The 21265-nt window shown below is 39.0% G+C and overlaps 2 protein-coding genes across 7 annotated transcripts in view; one reads left to right on the forward strand and one right to left on the reverse strand.

Moving 5' to 3' along the window:
- Positions 1-5: 5 nt before the first annotated feature.
- On the reverse strand, positions 6-11715 carry HNRNPH3 (heterogeneous nuclear ribonucleoprotein H3). Of its 6 annotated transcripts, none has more exons than XM_037029152.1 (10): positions 11511-11715; positions 6319-6453; positions 5668-5806; positions 4983-5167; positions 4447-4533; positions 4026-4141; positions 2616-2751; positions 1520-1615; positions 1345-1437; positions 6-1249 (listed from the first exon to the last, which is right to left on the reverse strand). In XM_037029152.1, exons 2-10 carry the CDS (start codon positions 6428-6430, stop codon positions 1173-1175), a joined length of 1041 nt encoding a protein of 346 aa, XP_036885047.1. In that variant the 5' UTR covers positions 6431-6453; positions 11511-11715; the 3' UTR covers positions 6-1172. The 6 variants fall into 6 exon arrangements, with proteins under 6 accessions (XP_036885047.1, XP_036885049.1, XP_036885046.1 ...); XM_037029154.1 differs by having other exon boundaries at positions 11530-11651; XM_037029151.1 differs by having other exon boundaries at positions 5028-5167; positions 11511-11594.
- PBLD (phenazine biosynthesis like protein domain containing) overlaps positions 10820-21265 on the forward strand; it is a 45485-nt gene continuing 35039 nt past the window's right edge. Inside the window, exon 1 of the mRNA XM_037029157.1 lies at positions 10820-10967. The gene's annotated coding sequence lies outside the window, so the exon portion shown is untranslated. The remainder of the gene's footprint in view (positions 10968-21265) is intronic.

A 21265-nucleotide genomic window follows, 5' to 3' on the forward strand; every position in this document is an offset into this window, starting at 1 on the left:
TACTATTATCTCCCACATTGATATTTATTACATTAACATTTCTAAGCAAAAACAGGTAACAAGTTCAATAACTGAATTCACATTAACAGGTTTCATTTTGATCCATTAGCCAATTTGGAAAAAAGCCATACTGATCAAAAGGATTAAAAGTAAAAAGCACCTTTTCCTTGCTACATATAGTTTTGTTTTGTTTTTTTTAACACAATGGCTCTAAAATTCCAAACAGATAGCAAATGAAAAAATCCAACCATAGGACTATCATTTTAAGACTACAACATGGACTTCTCTTATATCTTTAAAGGTATTTATACAGATATAAAAAAAAAACAAAATGTTTTAGCTATTGGGCTGAAAATAAAAATACACCTGTGAAAATTATACTTCACAGTAGTACTTCTGTACTGAATTCTCATTTCACTTTTAGAACCTTAACCTAGCCTAAGACATTTTTGAGATAACTTACAACTGTCGGTTTTTGGAAACATTTTTTGGTACTTCAGTCAAGTGCCAAGGGGATTTTATTCTAAAATCTAGGGCTAGAATTTAAATGTCCAACACTGCTATCCTTGGGTAACACAATTATGAATATTCAGAAATCCAGATACCTCTTATTTAGATCAATATTTCAGAGCTATGCCTGATAAGTGACATTTGAAAAAACACTAATAGAATTAGCAGAACTTTATACTCCTGAAACCATCTTAACTCATCTTTAGGTTTTATATTTACAGTATTGTCCAGGAGAAATTAAAAGTTACACTACTTTCCAAATTCTGTTCCAGGTGTCTGCTTATTAAGACTTGCAGACTGTGTAGAGGTAAACCATTCTCCTCTACAATTATACCATAGTACTACTGCTTATAGAGCTAATAATAAAATACACCAACCCAAAGCTTATGAAAGCAGCTCATCCTTAGGAGTAACTAGTATATAAAAAGTATCAACATCAGTGGTTTGAATATAAAAATTTATTTTTAAGTCAAAGTATGCAACAAATAAAACCTACAGAAACCAGATTTTCCCATCACAATCTGTTGCTTTACCAAATAATATTCTGAAAACACATTCCTTCAGTCATTATAAAGTTCTTAAAATACAAAAGAAATGAAATCTGTAAGAAAGTCTAGTAGACCAGATGCTGTTGTCAGGACTATTATGTTGGTGGTTATGCTCTAATACATTCCACGCCATCCACCTCCACTCATGCCACCTTGCCCATAGTAACCTCCACTGCCTCCACCACCACGACCTTAGGAAAAAAGATATTAAGAATTTAGTACAAGGTAGCAACATAGAAGTTAGTCTGCATCACATATGAAGACTAACATAACCAAAAACACTTACCATAACCACCCAGGCCATCAGGAGTCCCATATCCTCCACTGTAATTGTTCCCCATTCCCATTCTTCCAACAGATCCATAACCACCCTGATTATCTTAAAAAAAAGAAGAAAGAAAAAGTTTGAGGATGACTGCTAAGTGTGTAACTCCATTTACTTAAAAAAAAACTTTACATACCCATTCCATCTCTGCCGTAGCCTCCCATTCCAGAACCTCCCATTCCAGAGCCGCCTCCAGGAGTGGAATTCAAGAAGAGTTCAATGTATCGATGTTCTTTAGGAAAAAAGAGAAAGCATAAAAAGGCTATCTAATATTAATCTAAATGTATGCTCACAAATTTGAAGGGTAAAAAAAATAAAATGAATGGTCAACAAGGCTCAAAAAAATTAGGTTTCTTTCAAACTGTATAGCCTTGAACAAGTAATGAGTATTTGGGGCCTCAGCTTATCTCTAAAGAGAACTGATTCCTTGTTTTAGAACCAACTGGTATACTTCTTAAAAACAGATTCCAGGCCCAGTCATAGTACTAAATTAGAATCTTAAGAGTAGTGTCCAGGAAAACAAACTAAAACTAAAACAAACAAACAAAAAAATTTTAGAGGGAGAAAAACATCAATGTGCAAAAGATCATTAACTGGTTGTCTCTCACACACCCCCAACTGGGGACCTGGCCTGCAACCCAGGAATGTACCCTGCCTGGGAATTGAACTAGTGACCTTTCAGTTATTAGCAGGCCAGTGCTCAATCCACTGAGCCACACCAGCCAGGGCCAGAACTTTTTATTAAGTACCAAGTGACTGATGATGTGTAGCCAGATTTGGGAATCCCTGGTTGAAGGGAAATTTGGTAGCTTAAAAACTAATTTGATGACATGCAAAAATAACTCACCTAAATTGATAAATGTATAGATTAAGAAGTGGTACTAATTTGCAAAAGGCATGGGAACTCAGGCAAGTGCATGTAGCATACCTATTTCCCCCCTTTAATAACTTAAGTTCTAATTTGTCAAGTAAAGAGTATGAATTAATGCTTCAATAAAAAGACCCCTAGAGTCATAGGTTTGATTTCTGGTCAGGGCGTGTGCCTGAGTTATGGGCCAAAGGCAACCAACAGATGTGTCTCTCTCACACTGTGGTTTCTTTCCCTTCCCTTATAAAATACATAAAAACTTAAAAGGGGGGGGGCAGCCCCCCAGAAATCTATTAAAGTCTGACCATAGAAGAAACAAGTTCTCATCCAGGAAACAAGACAGCATGCCAAGGCTACTACTTACGCATATTGTTCTTATCTTTAGACATGGCAGCTACTGCATCTTCATGTGTCACAAACTCTACATCTGCTTCTCCTGTTGCTCTGCCATCAGCTCCAATATCAATATGCACTCGTATTGGATTTAGTGGCGAGAAGAACTAAAGAAAACAATTTGTTACTTTTCTTTTTATATTGCTGAAATTACACCATGCCTTTGTTTTTCCTTCTCCATTAAGACAAACCCTTCTATTGCCCTGTATCACAAGGCCAATAATTACATCAACTCCAGAGGTTCTAAGAACATATAAGACTATACATACTCAGAAAAACACAGAAATTATTCTCTTCTAAAATAAGGTAGGTGATATTAAATTTGAGAAGAAAAATATATCTAACCCAGAGAACAGTTTATCCTAAACTGATGAAAAAGTCTCATACACTACTTCTGAGAGGGATAAGAATAAGCACCCCACTCCCAAGAAAAGTATTTGAAATTGGGTGTATGACTCAAAATGATGGGAGTTTGATAAGCCTACCAACTATATATGGATAGTTCCCAAAATATATAACTTGGTTCTCAACACAAGTTAAATTGGTTTATGTGATCTTAAAAGGCACCGGAACTTAGGCCAACGGGTTCCCAGTAAGAGGTACAAGCAAAATTTTCTTTAAAAGCTAGACAGTAAATACTCTTGGCTTTGTGGGCCACTGGGAGTAAACTACTCAGTAAGTGAATGAATGTGACTGGATGGCCCATCAGCTGACATTTACTAATCTCTAGCCAATATGAATCCAACCAGTTTTAAATCAATAGCAGCATCTACTTCAATTCATCTACTTTCAACTCATCATACGGCCCAGAAAACCAAACCAAACCAAACTACTTAAACTTTTCACTTGTTAACAAATGTATACTTTCAAAACTTCACACAAGGGAAACAATCTCCCAATCATCACTACTCTATGCTGGTCAGTCAGCTTTTACTTTTTTTTTTTATTGTTATATATTTAAAAATCCTCATCTGAGGATATGTTTGATTTGAGAAAGGGAGAAACATTGATCGGCTCCCTCCCACACACTCCCCAATCAGGTATCAAACCCACAAGATTCTGGTGTTCAGGACACTCCACCTAACTGAGCCACCCAGACAGGGCTTTCACTAAACTCTTAACAGGGACTTTATCAATGTAACCTTTACTTGTTTGAATCCTATGTGGGTCACACAATGGACACAAAAATACTCAGTACCTACTGGGGGGGGGAGGGGGGAGAGAGAGAGAGAGAGAGACACACACACACACACACTTATAAAATATATATTTTTTCACATTAAAGGTTTCTGATATCAAAACTATAAGGATGAGAACATTAAGAATGCTTCAAAATTTAGATACCAGGATTAGTATAAAACTAGTTACTAAAATTACTCACATTAGCAATGTCATTTTCAGTTGCACGAAAAGGCAATCCTCTCATATGTACAAAATGACCACCATGAAAACCTGAACTTGCATCACCAGCTCCACCATAGCCATGTCCTCCCATACCTAAAGAAACATTTCCAGATTATAAACTGATATACGTAGAAATGTATTTTAACATTTCTTTCCTATATATGTATTTTCCTATTCATACCCTTTTGACAACCCCAAGAGATCTAACACTTATAGTTGCTTTAATCATCAAATGGAGAATATACCACCAAGTATACATCTATATAAAGCCCTACATAGAATACACTAAAATATGCCTTAGCTGACTTTATATATGTCTCCTACATTACAACTAAGTGGCTATAAAGCAAATACTAAAATTCACCTAAAAATGAGTATGTTTTTAGTATTTAGTTTACCTCTTCCATCTCTCATCCTGTCATCAAAGCCATCATTTCCATAGCCATAATTATTATAGCCACCATAGTCATCAAAACCTCCATAACCTGTATAATTTGAGAAATACGTGAATATACTTAAAAGAAATAAATTTTATAATGTAGTTTACAAAAGCATATATTGTGGTAAGCAATTTGGTTAATCATTACAAGTTTGCAACTCTCAACATGTGAAAAAAGCAATTAACACTTGGTAGAAATTAAAATTTCAAAAGGATACATTTAAACATTAATTTAAACATCTAAATTAATTTTCACCCTGATATCAAACAGACATCAAAACGTGCCAATACCTTCATTTTAATTTCTGTATATGTCATTTAGGGGCCAATATGTGCATCAACCAAGTCCCACAGCTGGCCATGGGAATTCAGTTTCATGAACAGGTTTTAAAACCTAGTAGGTACTGAAATTACTGCCATTTCTATATTTCTTGACAAAGTGTCAGGAACATTAAGAAAATGACAACAGAACCTTTGTTCATTAGATACACATACCACCATCATATCCATCACCTCCTCGGCGCATTCTGTCATACATACTTCCACGCCCAGCTCCATAATAACCCCCTCTTCCTCCTATTGGTCTATCATATGGTCCTGGTCGCTGGCCCAGCAATCTTCTTGGTGGATCATAAAATCCTTTGATTTCACTCCTGCTACTTCTGAAGATCTCAATATACCTATTTAAAAATGGTTTAAGGTACAGGTTTCAGCTTGAATGTATTGGAGTAAATAACATATCGGGCAAAATGCAGTAAGTTTTTCTATATCCAGATACATAACCCAATTTAAATTGCCTATAAATACACCATAAAGTTAACATTTTAAACCTTCAAACTTAAATAATTAATATTTAAGTTTCACATAGCCATTTGAAGTATAAATGTATTTTTAGCTTTTCTTTAAGTACACGATAGGTGTTTAGAGAAAATAGTTGATTATACAAAAGCATTTATCAACATCCTACAGAGAAATGAAAACAGTCTAATTTTAATTTAAGCAAACTATTAGTATTAATTCCCCACCCAAATCTGTAGTTTCCAAGTTAAATTTAGGTAATTATCAATTCTTTTAAAACTACCCCAGAAAAAATGTTACTGTTACCCCCCCCTTTAAGCAATAGTGACCCACAACCCCCAAAAAGAAAAATTTAACACCATCCCAAACTCTCCATCCCCACCTGTGCCCTATTCTTTCCTTGTGTTTCCCCAGAGCATTTTCTGCTATCTCCTTTGAAGCAAACTGCACGAAGGCCTCCCCTGTGCTTCTCCCCTGGTAGTCCATCGTCAATGTTATCCCATTTGGCACGATTTCCAACCCTTTAACCCAAGGACAAATAACCCCATCAAGGGGAACAGTGTTAAAGGCTGAAACATTCCCATCTGAATCAAATATTTAAAACAAGTCTAAACAAAACAAAACAAAAAACGCTTAGTTCCCCATCACCCCATAATACAAATGGAAGATTTTTTCAAATATTGGATTACATAATTATATTTTTGCGACCAGTGTCTTTTAAAATTACACACTCTAAAAGCCCACCTACATTACATTAAAAAAGCGCAAATCAAATTTAACTGTTTCATATGCTAATTCATGGTTCATTTTATCACACATAATTACTCTCAATTAAGTTTATTGCATATTTTACATATTCTATTCATTCTGTATGGAATATTGACTGGAGCAAATTTCATAACTTTATACATTAACCAACATTATCATACTCAAATTAAAAAGTCCCCCAAGCAAATGGGTTTTGCAAATTAAAAACTGAGTAATATAATGTACAATTAAAATACTACTAAACTTTGACTAATACTAGAGGTACCTTGAAAGAACTGAACTATTTCCTCTTTGCTGCAACCAAATGGCAATCCACGAAGTCGTACTGTCCCATCACTAGCGTCATTTGGACCATTATGTTTCATAACCCAATCCATCTCAATACCGTTTGATTTAAACGCTATAAAAAAATAAACAAGCACATAAAGCAGTCAATCAAAATATACTCTTGTCAGAGGTACTGAAGAAACACCTCTCAGTGATGCACAACAGGAAATGACTCCAGTGACAATGCTACACAATACAATGGCACAACACCTTTCTGTTTTGAGGTAGGCAGAAAGATTGAAAAAAGGCAGTGAAATGTGACCCCTCCCATGGAAAAGTACTGAATTTATAAGGAGCAAATATACACCGCCTGACTTTACAAAAGTTTACATAATTAATTCCTCCTAAGTCTTCAATCTTTTTCTATTTCTCGACCCTACCATTTGACATCAACTCTGCCTCTTCCTCATCTCTCAAATTTTCACTTACATTTTCCAGGTTTTATTATTCACTTGAATAGTTCTGCAGTCTTTAAAAACCATTCAGAAGTTTACACACAGTACCACCATCCACTCACAGTAAGAACTGAAGTCAAAAGCACAAGCACTTCTTTGATGTTGGAAAACATCACAAAAGTGTCAATTTATTTGATTCACTATAATTCCGAACATATCACATTGTTTTTGAAGGGGGAAAAACCCTTATCACTATTTTAACTTAATCTGGTTCTAATACTCCACAAGGGTTAATGACTAAATTAGGTCGAATTTTAAAATGGAGGTAAAAAAAAAAAAGGCCACCTGACAGTCATCAGTGTTTTTTGAAGCCACCCATTTTGGGAGTTATTGAAGACAGTGTATTAAAAACCAGTTTATTCACTGCTTTAAGACCCAATTTTTTTTTAAGTGACAATACCTTCACATGAAAAAAGTAAGCATTAAAGAGCACGGTGAGAAGCTCTCTTCCCCCTCCAAAATGAACCCATCCACCCTGTTCCCTTCCCAAGACATCCATCCTTCCTTTTAATATTCCAAAACACTTTTAAAAGGTTAATGCAGAAGTCCTTCAGCTGCAGAAACTTACCAGAGCTTATAAATTTCATTATGCAGCTGTAGGAATCCTACTCACCTGATTATTTCAAAACCTTCCCTCACCACCACCTCCCCTGTAAATAAAACAATTTGTTCACTTGATTCCTATATGCTTAAGAATTGTATTTCATATAAACATTTTTCACTAATATTTAATTTCACACGATTATCAGTGCAACTCTTAGGGGCAGCATCTGCAGAGTAACACCTCCCCCCCAAGAAATACATGCATTTAAAAATAAGCTAAATGTAGAAATTTCCAAATGTGGTTTTAAATCAAATCATCTCTGCATATCAATCACCTCTAGTACCTGTTCTGTTGTTTTTTTAAACCAGGAATCCTAGGTGCCGCTCTAGATAGAGATCCCGAATGGCAAGAATATGCATTTTTATCTGATATTGTAAAACTAAATCTTATGCACACAAATAACTGGTATGAACTTTTAAAGAGAAAAGAAACTGGATTTGAATCACTGGTCTGTCACTCACTGGCTACTTAATTTAAGCAAATTACCTAACTGCTGTGTCCAAATATAAAATACAACAAAGGTGCTTATACTTCACTGGACCATCATAAGAATCATTCAGTGCTTGGTCTGTGGCACGGTAACCACTCAGTCAACAGTGGCCATTGTTATTACATTTTAAGGGGCCCGGGAGAACTAGTGAAATGTACTACTAAGAAAACAACTAAACCTTAAAGGACAGGAAAGTATCCTGAGTCTTAAAAGGAAATAAACATTGTCAGGGGTTTTCACATTTCCTTAGAAACTGTCTAAAGCAGAGAGAATAGAGGTTTTTTGGAAACAACACTGAATGTAATATATGTATTATTAGCTAGATGATTTAAAAATACTGGTCTAGTAGCCCTGAAAGAAAGCTCCAAAACGGTGGGAGGGGGAGTCAAGAGACATTTCGAAGACCTACCATTTTCTTAAGTTAAAAAAAAAAAAAAGAGAAAAAAAAATCAACCTAAGAAATAATAGCTGCTTCCTATAAAGGGAGTTAAGAACAAAACAGGGGAAAAGTGGAGAAGATCTAACACCACATGTTACTTTCTAGTACTTCCCTCATGAAAAATGTAAGAACTTTGCAAAGTCAATCTGTTGAGAAGCCTTGGCTGGGTAGTTCAGCTGGTTAGACCACTGCCCCACTACACAAAGGTAGTGGATTTTGATCAGGGAACATACAAAATCAACCAGGGAATGCATAAATAAACGAAATAACAAAAATCAATGTCTCTTGTTCTCTAAAATCAGTAAGTAAAAATTTAAAAAAAACACACAAAACATTAACGTGACGCTTTTAATAACACTATGCACATGTTCTCAATGTGAAGATACTGTTTTGGAAACAAATACAAAAATCGAAAGTAAATTATTTTACTACAAGAACTCATAAGCAAACTAGTTTTGACTTTCTGATCAGCCTATACCAATGAAATGTATATAAAAACAACAAAATGAAAGTACTACTATTAAAAACCCCCCACAAAAACTAAACACAATTTTAAATTGGGGAAAACTTAACCAAATTTGGAAGAAACTCTTAAGAGGGCAATTCTCCATCCCATGTGCACCGAGAGAGAGTGCGCAAAAAAAAGTAAGCACACTTGCCCCCACTGGTGTGGCTCAGTGAGATGGGCACTGTCCATTCCTAGTCAGGGGACATGCTTGGGTTGTGACAGACCAGGTCACAGGTTGGGGGCATGCAAGAGGCAGCCTTCTGATGTGTCTCTCACACATCTATGTTTCCCTCCCTTCCCCTCTCTCTAAAAATAAATACATAAATTTATTAAACAAAAACATTCTATTATTTCCTCAAAACCCAAAATTTGAGTCTAGAATTCTACTTAGAAGACAAACTAATAAAGGCATAAAAAAAGACAATCTGCTTTAGTACCTTAATAAAACTGTATCATAAACTACCTAAATAATTTCTACTTATTCAGAAAAATCCAGCTCACCCTTTCTTTACAACAACATTATGACTAATCACAATTCTGGTTTTTTCCAAGTGTTAGCACCAACTAAAAATACCAGCAGTTGAAACATTAGGACAACTTCAGTCCATTTTGTATGAGACTTTAGTTTGTCAGAAAAAGCATCTAAGAGACATCAAATGAAATATAAAATTCCTTCATAGCAGAGATTATACCATCTTTTAAAGTTTAATACGTAATGGATTTGATGCATCAATAACTTTCTAAACGACAGCCCACTGGTTCCAAAAAATGAGAACGAATTTCAAATTTTGGCAAAAAATGGTATGTTTAACTAAAATGGAAATTTTATATTCCCTTTTCCAATGTGCTTGCTCAATTTTAAGTTTATAAAAGACAGACGCACTACTTACACCTAAAGGACTATAAATGAGTTCTTTTCTAGAGTGAAGTTACCACATTCAGCTGCTTGTTTACTAGTATGAGGCCACCAAAAAGAACATAGTTAGAAATATAAAGGCAATTACATGGATTTCCAGATTATGATGATGCAGATGAGAGCAGAGAAAAAGATTTCTAGGGCAATCCACTTAGGAAAGCTGTTACATCACATACGTACTACCTTATACGTAAACTCCGGCCTTTTACAGCTGGAAATGTAGATAAGAAACTTCTGTAAAGATTCATACGCATTATTGGAAACTCTTATTCTGAGGCCTTGCTTGTCCCTTTCCTACCGCTGTCCTCAGTGGAAATTATCCACCCAGTTCTCCTATGTTCTAACGACCAAAAATCATCACACTGTACGGACTGAGCTTTCAGTTTATCTTGCTATTGATTGAGCAGGCCTATGCTTTTGGTCAAATTACGATAGTCCTACATTAAACAAAAACACGCTTAGCTCCCAGGAAAACCCCAATTGTATTTTAAAGTATTTTATACAGCCTAATGCCAAAAGAATCTTCGCACGCTAACAATTCCTACCACACATTTTTGTCACCACCGGTTGTTTTAACCTCCTCCCACATGTAAAACGCCTACTCCAATTCTAACTCAGTATGTGCCAAACTATAGAGAACCATTGCTAAACCACCCACCCCACCCCAAAGTTCAATAAACTGTTATCACATAGTTCACTGGGCCCAGACGACCTATTTGAAATATGCCCATTTCACATTCCTGTTCGATAAGTCACCCGCTTTTCTGCTTACAAATCAATCACCCACAAACTCTTTACGTTTAAGGTAAGCGTGGAAAAAAAAACCCTTTGGAAAATGAGTACGTACTCTTTTCGAAGTTCCAAATCTGGAATATAAGGGCCGGCTAAGCGTCCTTTATTCCTCCCCGGAGACTTTTCGTTTATCTAGCTGCCCTGGAGACCAGAGGGCTAGGGAGAGTACGCCCCTTCCCCCGCCTCCCCGTCCGGCAGCCAAGCCTGGCTTAAAAACCTTAGCCACCGGGCGGCGGAGTTACAAAGGAGGACCTCTGCCTGCCTCCTTTGTCCTGGATTTAGGAGTTGAGCGCCTTCGTCGCCATTGGCTTTCCTCCCCCAGCTCCAGCCTCTCTCATCTTGAGAATCTGCGTCAGAAGTCACTGGCAGTCCCGCCAGCCCAGGTAGCCCAGCCGAGACTGCGGAGGATGGGAGCCGCGGTGGGAGGCCAGGCCCATCCAGCGCCATTTCCACCGGGAGCGCGCCCGTCAGCCCAGATCCTCCCCCCACCCCCGCCCAACTGCCCGGCAGTTCCCAGCTCTCTCCGTTCCCCACCCTCATCCCCTCCAGGGCGCTCTGACCACCTTCGAGCCTTCTAAATCAGTTTCGGAAACTGAGGGGCAAAAAGTAGAGAGAGAGAGAGAGGAAGGGCGGGAAGCAGAGGCGGCCGCGCCACCGTACCCAAAATGGCGGAGGCCAAACCAGCGGGGAAAGGAGAAATGCTGGGTGACCCCCATTTCGGGCCTCGGCTTCATTTTCTGAATTTCACATTAGCGAGTCCTCCCCCGACATGCTTTCCGCACCCCCCTCCCCGCTGAAGTGGGAGATCGCCTGGGAGGAGTAGCTTGGCTGCTTCCAAGCGGCGACCTCCACACTTCCCCCCACCCCCTCCCAGTCTCTTTCGTCCTTCTCCCGACTCCGCTCACGAAACCACCAGCCCAACCTACCCCCTTTTACTTCAGATACCCTGTCCAACGACAGCAGCGCCGGCTCCGGTGCTTGCGGGGTTTGGTGGAGAGAAAGAAGCCAATCGCCTAGTGTAGCGCTCCCCACAACGGTTCTTCCAACCGTCTCCGGCGGAGGGAACCGCTTAGGGAGCTGCGCAGCAAAGCGAATGGCTTGGGGGGATGGGAGAGAGCGAGCGAGGAGTGGGTAGGTGGAGCGAGAGCAACGAGAACCGGCCACCCCCGTTCTCGCGAGACTAGGGAGTCGAGGCCACTTTGGCGCGTGCGACGAGTGGCGCTCTTGCGCACTGGTACGCTGACCAGTTGGTTGAGATAAGCTTAGGCAGGTCCAGTTAGGAGAAACCGTGGAGAGTTCCTCCGTCCTTGCCTACTATACAGCTATCAAATTCTCAGGGCCCACATTCTGGCCTTTCTTGGAGGGTGAGTGGTAATAGTGGTTCTGCCAAGGTGTGTGGAGGAATAGTGGTGTCACAGTTTGGGAGAGTTCTCCGGTACTCTGCCGCACCACGAACAAATTCCATAAAGGCCCGCCCTTACTCTAGCGTCACCTGCGTGGAAAAGGCGCCACGTGGTTCTGCCGCCAAACAGGGAGCATTTTCCTTGTCCACCATGTTTGTATTATGCGGTAAATATAGGAGTTTTTCAACGCTGGGGAGATTCAAGTGTCCACTGGCCCCAATTTTGGCCTCTGGCACCTCCTTCCTTTGGCCCTGGCGCTATCCGCACCGTCGTCCACCAGTGGGCCTCGTCGCCGGGGTCGGGGGCGGGAGGGGTTTCTTGATTGATTTCCTCCCTACCCGGGTTTGCGCTCGCCTTCGCATTCCTCTTGCCTTTTATCTCTCGCAGTTTGTAACCTGAGTGACCGATTAGCAGCCCCAGGCGGCCGACTTTGGCTCGTTTTCTAACTAGAGCTTTGCATCCTTGAAAATTCCACGTGCAATTGACACCGAGTAAGTACTTGTTGGTTGTACTGTCACACCACCAAGGTTCCTAGTGACACCTAATGTCTTTAATTAAAAAAAGAAATGCCAGCTGGATTTCTGGGCAGGATGGAGGGCAATCCTGGTAAAGAGATTAATGCAAGTTAAGGTCCAGAAGTAGGAAGGGACAAGAAGTGAGACGAAGAGAAGGAAATGAGTTTGAGCGCACGACTGTTTCTGTAGGAAATGTCGGTGAAACTAGCTTGTATAGAATGTCAGTGTCCAGTCAGACTTTGTAGTAAGGGCATTGGGAAACTCGTAGAGGGCAGAATTGGGGGAGCAAGGGGTGCTTGCAGTGAAGAAGCTTGAATGTTTCCCCCATGAGATCTCAGTGTGTGGTGGACACAGTTACCTTCAGTTTCCTTACATTTCAAGGCTAGTTACCTTACACGTATTTCATGGCGCCACGTGGTTCTGCTTAAGACAAATGTGGGGCCGCATCCTCCCCTTACCCCTCCCCCTCTCTGGCACGCGGAACCAGGGGTTAACCTTTACCCTTCTCTCCTAAACTCCAAGGGCCCCTCCTTTTCCCTGGGTAACTTGTTTCCTGAGGCCCATTTCTTCTATGGTTCATCTCTTTTACTTCTGTGATTTTTTAAAATAAACTTTCTGTTATAGTTTGGGGGCGGGGGGGGGGGAGAAGCCAAGTACAGAACAGTAAGAACTGGTTAAGCTGTAGTTCTGTAGTGCCTTTCTTGAGTCCACTCCTTGAAAATACCCCTCAGAAAAGGAAAAAGTGTGGTTATCATTACTACAGACAGGATAATGTATTCATAATAGCCCATATTTATTGAGAACTTGCTTGAGCTAGGTGCTGTGTTCAATTCACTACTCTTTACAACTGTGAAATACAGTAATTATTATCCCCAATTTATAGAAAAGGTGCCTGAGTTCTAGAAAAATGAAAAAAAATGCCCAAGGTTACACACATAGTGTTAGAAGCTAGCATTTTGAACTCAGATGATTTTACAACAGTGACCACGGTTTTAAACAAACATCATTTTAGGCAAACCAAAGTTATTTCCCCGAAACAAACACTGAAATTACCACCTCCGGAGATCTGCAGTTAATTTATTGGCTGGAGACTTGAATAGGCCCTAAACTTAATGTTCTGGTGTTCCTTACACTGTTAGCACCCCCAACCCCTTCTTTTTAAAATAGTTCTTGTATTGGTAAGACTCCAAAATGTCACACTTCAGATGGAGTTCTTTCTTCGTTTCAAGTTACTTCCCTTTCCACCTGATTTGGTAGATGGAATTCTGTAATCCTTTTCACCCCTTGCCTGAATCCATATAATTTATTTACTGCCTGATTGAGTTTGGCATTCTTTCCACATACTTTATGTGGTTATTGGCCACAAACCTAAAGGCATTGTAATGACTTTTTACCAGCACACCTTGATGTTATCTTTGGCCTTAATTTCTTTGTATTGTGCACTCTGCTGTTTGCCATTGTGAATGCTTAGAAAGAACTTGAAATTAGTGTATATATTCCTTTTTCTTTTTTTTATCATTATAGCAAGTAGGAACTTTTGAGTTTTTAAAAAAGTACATTATGTAGGGGTAAACCTAATTTTTATTTGACTTTCTACTTTACCATTTTTCTTAAAAACAACAAAACAACACCAACAAACAATGTCTATCAACTATTCCCATTTGCAAGTTGGATCCTGCAAGTAAAGCTTAGTGAGACAGACTTACCACTGCTCCTGCAATCCCTACAGAATTGTTTCCAGATGGAGCTCCGTGGAATTGTTTCCATAGAGATGGTTAGAGCTCAGGGCTCCCAGCTGCTTTCGGGATTTTTTTCCCCTCTTTTGTCTTTCATTCAGTCACTTCAGTGCTTTCCTATTAGCATAGAGATCAGAGGGACCCTGGAGAGGATCTCGTTGGAGGCCGTAAGGATAGAAAAGATGAAAAGGGAGAAGGAAATAGAAGTACTCACACCACCCAGGGGAAAACAAGACAACGAACGCGTGATCATGTATTACACCAAGAGGAGAGGAGAGGAAAATTCCATGCAGAGCCTGAGAAAAAGAGAAACACGGAAATCAAAAGAGATGGCACTTCTCGGGGAGGGAAGGCGTATTAACTAAAAATTGGTTAAGATAGTTGTTCACATACCCCCTGATGACATTCTAAATTAACATAAACCTGGATTATCATAATCTTTTTGACAATACGAAAAGCATATAAGCTAAACATAGCAAAACTTATAAATCCATTTCTAGGCGTGTGTCTAATTAAGGTAGTTAATGCCTTTTGAACATTAAATCTGTTTTACCAGTGTTTTGTGAAATGCTTGTTTTTGGGTTTATATCATATACCAGGTCTTTTCAGAAAGTATCCAGCCAGGTAATATGAAAAATAGAGACATTTATTGAAGAAGATACAAGAAACACTGCATAGGACAATGACACCTCAGTCCTCTTTTCAAAGTAGGCACCTTGGGACCTCACACAGTTCTCCCAATTGCCATCAGCTGCCCCGTTGTATTTTCCTGAATCTCATGAATGGTCTGAAATCTCTTTTCTTTGAAAGGTGATTTTATTTTTGGGAAAAGCCAGAAGTTGCAGGGCACCAAATCTGGCCTGTAGGTGGACTGAGTCACCTGGGTGACTTGACGTTTCACCAAAAAACTGCACGAGACGTGACGCATGAGTGGGTGCATTGTTGTGATGAAGCTGCCAGTCACCAGTTGCTCATAGCTGTGACCTTCTGAATCATCCTAATATTTTCCCCAGAGGAACATTCAAGCTTAATGCAAAATTTGATGCAGATTTGTTGCTCTGCTGGCCCAGTCTTTTTTAATGCAACGGCCACACTGTACACATGCTCACTCACTGGCGTCTACAGTGAGGTCATAGTTCACACATGGGCATTCCAGTCCACCCTCCATGGCTACCAGGCTACATTGATGTTACACGAACAGTTCTCGTTATATTAACAATGGCTGGACTTCTGGACAGACCTCATATATGCTATCTTTAGAAGTGATCTTCCTTCTCATGCTTCCAAAATTATTTCTCAAAACAAGGCTTAGGTATGCAGTTAACATTCTTAATACTTTTTTGTTTCTTTAAGTCATAGAGGTCATCTGAGACTAGGGAAATTCAAAGGTTTCATCCAATTTTAATATTTATACACTATACAAATTTAAAAGAAAGTTTATTTTATTTTATTATTTTTTAAAGATTTTATTTATTTATTTCCAGAGGGGAAGGGAAGGAGAGAGGGAGAGAAACATCAATGTGTGGTTGCCTCTCCTGCGTCCCCTGCCGGGAACTGGCCTGCAACCCAGGCATGTACCCTGACTGGGAATCGAACCGCAGTTGTTTGGTCCGCAGGCCCGTGCTCAGTCCACTGAGCTACACCAGCCAGGGCGGAAGTTTCATCCTTTTAAAAGACATTTAAAAGGAAGAAAGCAGCTAACACACTCTTTCTCTAATTTTTGAAAATAATTAAAATTGAACATTCTCTCTGTTCCAGTGGACTGATGTGAAGAACAAGGAAAACAGCCACAAAGGATAGCTACTTAAGGAATTGAAATTAAGTTATTGTGCTGCTTCCAATGTGTCATAGCACATTAATAACTTAGAAAGCAGCACAGATAATAGAGTAGCAGCCATTTGCTACCCTCCCACCTTCATGATTTTAAACTTTTGATTGGTAGATAAAAATACAGGTTTCATTATATATGTACCTATGTCTCTGAGTACAGAAAATCGCACATTTATAACACACATATGTAGATATACACACACAAAAGACAGTTGGAGGCCTTTTACACTTATATCTGCCTTTGAAAAGCCAAGTTCCAAATGACCTTCCTCCTTTTAAAATAAGGACAGCCATTTTTAATGCTGCAGAGAATTGGGTTGGCACCTAAATGACATTATAGATTGATCTATTTATCTAAATCCTCTTTTTGAAGCTTTGAGAAACCAATTAAGTATGTTTTCCATGTATTCTGCCTAATTTTATAGCCAGTTTTTTCTAATAGTGCACACAAAAATTAATTTAGAAGTATCAAAGGATCCTTATCTCAGTCATCTCAGTGATAAATGGGAGGCTGACTGTGGTGAGCTTTGTTGGGTTGGGAGGCCTGATTTCCCATGTTAATTTTGAGCTCTGTAGAGTCTGAAGAAATTTCTAGAGAAAACCAGCCCTGCATGTGTCCAGGTGAGCTGCAGGTGGTGGGTATCCCTAGTACTGTTTTAAGCCCCAGAGGGTATTTTTCCTCAGGCAACTCCACAGAGATTCTTAGTTATGTAAGAAGATCTGAACAAGGGCCAGGGAGAACTTACTGGGTGCTGCTGAAACAACCACTCTTGCCAGAGCACATACTTCTCTCGTGGGCCTCTCTTAGGGTGAACCCATTCTAGGGCACCCTGTCTTTCTCCCTGAGGCTCCTGCCACCTTCTTTGGGATTGACTGCGTTACTGCACTGGGTGCCTCATGGCATCCATGTCTACCACTCTGGATTGGGGGATCTGAAACAACTGTTGTCATCCCATTTGCTGTTTGGGTTAGGGAAGCAAGTGTCCTTTCTCTTTCAGAGCTATAGAGAGTAGAGGCACTCATTTAACCAGCAATCCAGCAATTAAAAAGCTTAATTAAAAACAGGCAACCCATTTTTCCCCCACTGAGTGGTTTCTCCCACTCAGCCCTTTTCCAGCTTGAGGATTTTTTTTTTTTCACTCAGACATCCAAGGAAGAACTGGCCAACATAAGCTTGAGGATTTCCTAAGAGCAGCTCAAATAAAGTCATGGTCTGCTACTTAAAGCAAGGAGTCCTGAAGTTGAAGAAAGATTCATCCAAGTGTACTTGATGCAAAGCAGGAAGCTGGTAGGGCGCAGTAGGTCCTTGCTTGTATCTTGTCCTGGCTCCTGGTCTGCAGAGTGGTCCTGGCTGGGCTTTGGAATCCTGCCTACTACACCAAGTAAATGTTGATGCAAGAAACATCCAAACCTGTAGAGAATTTTTATGAGCTCGTTTGAGCCAAACTGATGATACACACCAGGGAGCAAGATCTCAAATTCTCCCTGGCTTTTGTTTTTAGGTTGATAATCAACCTCAAATTAGATAATTTTGGCTGAAGTGGGGAGGGTGGATATTAAGAGAAGGAGGAGAGAGAAGACTAGGAGAAGGTCCAACAGAAATGATGAGCACTTAAACTAGAACACAATGGTATTAGGGATAGCTATAAGAGGGTGTTTTTGAGAAATATTTAGGAGTTCCTTTCAGCAGGATTTAGGGGCTACGGATGGGTGACTTAAAAGAAGTCAAGGATGAATTATTTTCTGTTTAGGGTTGGATGGTGGGGCAGTTACTGACAGGAAATATAGGAATATTGGGTATGTTGGCTTTGAGATGTCATGTACAATCCAAGTGGATGTATCTAGGAGGATATTAATATGTGCTAATCAATATAGATTTGGCGTTTATCAACATATATTTTGCTTTTGCATTCTGGAAGTTTTGGTGGATAGGCTCAGGCCAAGTAAATTTGCTATAGAATCTGTTGTAAAAATTGGAATGAGAACTTATTAGCTTACATTGAAGAATAATGAGGAATATAACCATCAAACAGTTGATAGTTACATTTAATGTAATTACTGATCAGGTAGGGTTTAAGTCTGCCATTTTGCTATTGGTTTCTGTATCTCTTATGTCTTTTTTGTTCCTCTATTCCTTCATTACTGCTTGCTTTGTATTAACTAGGTATTATATATATATATATATGAATATGTATAATACGTATATTTATAGTAAATGTGCATTTGTGAATATACAGAAAAAACAGGATGCATAGACAGGATTTTAAGGCTTAAGAGTTATTAATTTGTTTACATATGCATGAGATTGTAATAATCATAACATTTCCAAAACCACTGTTTCCCACTATTGCTAAAGTTAAATCCAAATAGTATGTATGTAAAGATCTAGATAGTCTTTCTGTAATGACTCTGTAGACCCAGTTTTCATCATTTAATTTCAAGATAGAGCAAGATGCTACCAGTGCTTTACAAAAAGATTGATAAATTTTTAACTGTGAGACTGTCCAAAAATTTAAAATATAAACATGCAGTAAAGTTGGATAGTCAAATACAGCTTCTTCATAGACTACTATAAAGAGCCTAAGAAATTTTGGGCATACATGAAGGTTTTACTAGTACAAACAGTACTGAATCATATTTTTCCTACTTAGCAAGGATCTTAAAATCAGTTTATGATTTACTTTCTGGAGTCTGCTCTAATCCCTTAAACTACTTTTATAAAAATAAAATTTATTAAATTAGGGGTGACTGGTTAATAAATTTATGTAGGTTTCATGTGTACATTTCTTTAACACATCATCTGTACACTGCTTTGTGTATTCTCCTCCCAAAGTCAAATCTCCTTCCATCACCATATTTTGAATCCTTGATCTTCTTAGGTGGCAAGAATTTGGGTCTTATTTTCAAGCAGTCAAAATATTTTTTAATTGCGGCCCTGGCTGGTGTAGCTCAGTGGATTGAGCGCGGGCCTGCGAACCAGAGTATCGCGGTTTGATTCCCAGTCAGGGCACATGCCTGGGTTGCAGGCCAGGTCCCAGCAGAGACTGCATGAGAGGCAACCATACATTGATGTTTCTCTCCCTCTCTCCTTCCCTTCCCCTCTAAAGATAGATAAATAAATAAAATCTTAAAAGAAAAAAATTTTAAAAATTTGGTTGATGGCTCAGACTGCTGTGCCCCAGTTGGTTGGGCATCATGTTCCACAAAGCAAAAGGTCACTGGTTCAATTCCTGGCAGGGGCATATGCTTGGGTTGTGGGTTCAGTCCCCAGTGGGGGGTGTGTAAGAGGCACCTGATTAATGTTTCTGTCACACATCGATGTTCCTTTCTGATTCTCCCTTCCCCCCTCTCTCTCTCTAAAAAAAGAAAAGTTAATGAATGGTCCTCAAAAAAAAAAGGAAACAGATTTTAAAAAGTTTAGTTGATAACAGTAAGGATGATGAGAAATGTAAACTTTAGCAGAAAAATTGGAAAATTTCTAAAACGGTGTTTGAACATAAACGTAGTTTAGTAATTTGGAACTAGTCTATAAATATTTGAACAAAGGCAGTGTTCCAGAGCTTCTATTAAGTCTAAGGAAATATGCATAAAAGTAAACACAAAGTAGTTGAGTGCCATATATGTACGATATTAGTAGCTAGATAAAACTAATTTGGGAATAAATTTTCTTCCAAATTTTGACTTAAAATTTATTTTACTTAGAATTCATAATTTGTATACTTACTCACCAGCTAGTAGACAGCATTTGTATACACTTAAAATGCCAGTACTCTATTATTTAGTGTTTACCCTTTTAAAGAACTAAAGGTCACTTTTTAATGAGTAGCCCTAGTTTTGAGGCAGCAGTCACAACCAAAGGTAATGAGTTCTTTTATGCTAACAGCTATAAAATAATAGGAATTAACTTTCTGTTGTCTGTAGCCACAGGATACTGTAAACAAACTAAAACTATTACTGAGGGACAAATAAACGTCAGTGTTCCCAGGAGCACCCATGGGCAGGTTTCATGATCTAAGCTATTTGAAGGAAGGAGGTTTATGATTTCTCTCCATCTACATGGTAAATGGAAGCAAGTTTAGAATTCAAGAAGTGTCTGCAGTGTTCTCAAAAACAAACCTGATAGACCTCTGAGGAAGGTAATGGGATAGGAAATCGTCAAATGGGATTTTGTTGTTTTTCTTTACTATCTTTGTTATAAGAAGATTATATTCATATACTAAATTGGTGATTGAAAAACCAACTTTAACAGAGTCGTGGCTGGGTAGCTCAGTTGGTTAGAGCACCCCCCGGATATGCCAAGGGCATGGGTTTGATCTCCGGTCAGGGCACATACAAGAAGCAACCAATAAGTGCATAAATAAGTGGAGCAACAAATTGATCTCTTTTGTTCCCCCCTCCCTCACCTGTCCCTTCCCTCTCTAAAAATATCAATAGATAAGACTAAAAAAACAGTTATAAAAAGAGGAATACATGAGAAATGATATGATTTGTAAGCTTTACCCTCGGGTGATTTTTAGGTAAACAATATTTGTTTGCCATTATTGAGGGGCATATGAAGCCACTCTAGAGGTCCAAATGGAATGTGAGTGAAACTAGAAAAGGATAATTTAAAGGATTTGGGTTTCTTGAAAAACACATGCCTGATAGCCACACAGAGCCCAGCCTAAAAGCTGTGATAGGAGAACTCAAGAGTTCAGAATTTTTAGCTTTAGTTGATAGGCTGTGAAGTGACTAATGTGTGCAGAAAGCTGTTGTTCCAGGAACTGGAACACATGACCATGTGGTTCCAGGAAGTCAATAAGCAATTGAACCTTTGTGCCCCAGAGATCTGCAAGCTGTCGAGACAGGGGATATCTGTGACACAGATGAAAGAATTAATTGGTAGATAAAGAAATACTTATAAAAATTGCTGACAGACTGTAACTCTTATCTGATTAATCTTTTTCCAAGCTTCTTACCTACCCTTTTCTTCTCATAAAAAGGTTGACTTGAGACATTAAGATGGTTTTTAGGGTATATAACCTGCCACATTTTCAGATCACCAGCATCTGAATAAAGCTCCCATAAAGACTCAGTCCTTATCTCTACTTACTGGTTTTGGTGGTGACAGGCAGCATGCACACCAACTTTTCTGGTTTCAGCTGCACCTCAGGCCTAGCCATTAGGTTGACCAGAAACCAGAATTTGTACATGCCCA

The sequence above is a fragment of the Sturnira hondurensis genome, unplaced genomic scaffold (assembly GCF_014824575.4).
Source record: "Sturnira hondurensis isolate 20B ecotype Veracruz unplaced genomic scaffold, ASM1482457v3 Scaffold0020237, whole genome shotgun sequence".
NCBI lineage: Eukaryota > Metazoa > Chordata > Mammalia > Chiroptera > Phyllostomidae > Sturnira > Sturnira hondurensis.

What these genes read in the sequence shown, in the direction of transcription:
- HNRNPH3 (XM_037029152.1), bottom strand. Translation starts at nt 6,430, where the DNA reads ATGGATTGGGTTATGAAACATAATGGTCCAAATGACGCTAGTGATGGG. An exon ending in AAGGAAAGAATAGGGCACAG is followed by an intron (nt 5,168 to 5,667) that starts GTGGGGATGGAG and finishes ATTTTTAAATAG; the next exon opens with GTATATTGAGATCTTCAGAA. An exon ending in CTACGGCAGAGATGGAATGG is followed by an intron (nt 1,438 to 1,519) that starts GTATGTAAAGTT and finishes CTTTTTTTTAAG; the next exon opens with ATAATCAGGGTGGTTATGGA.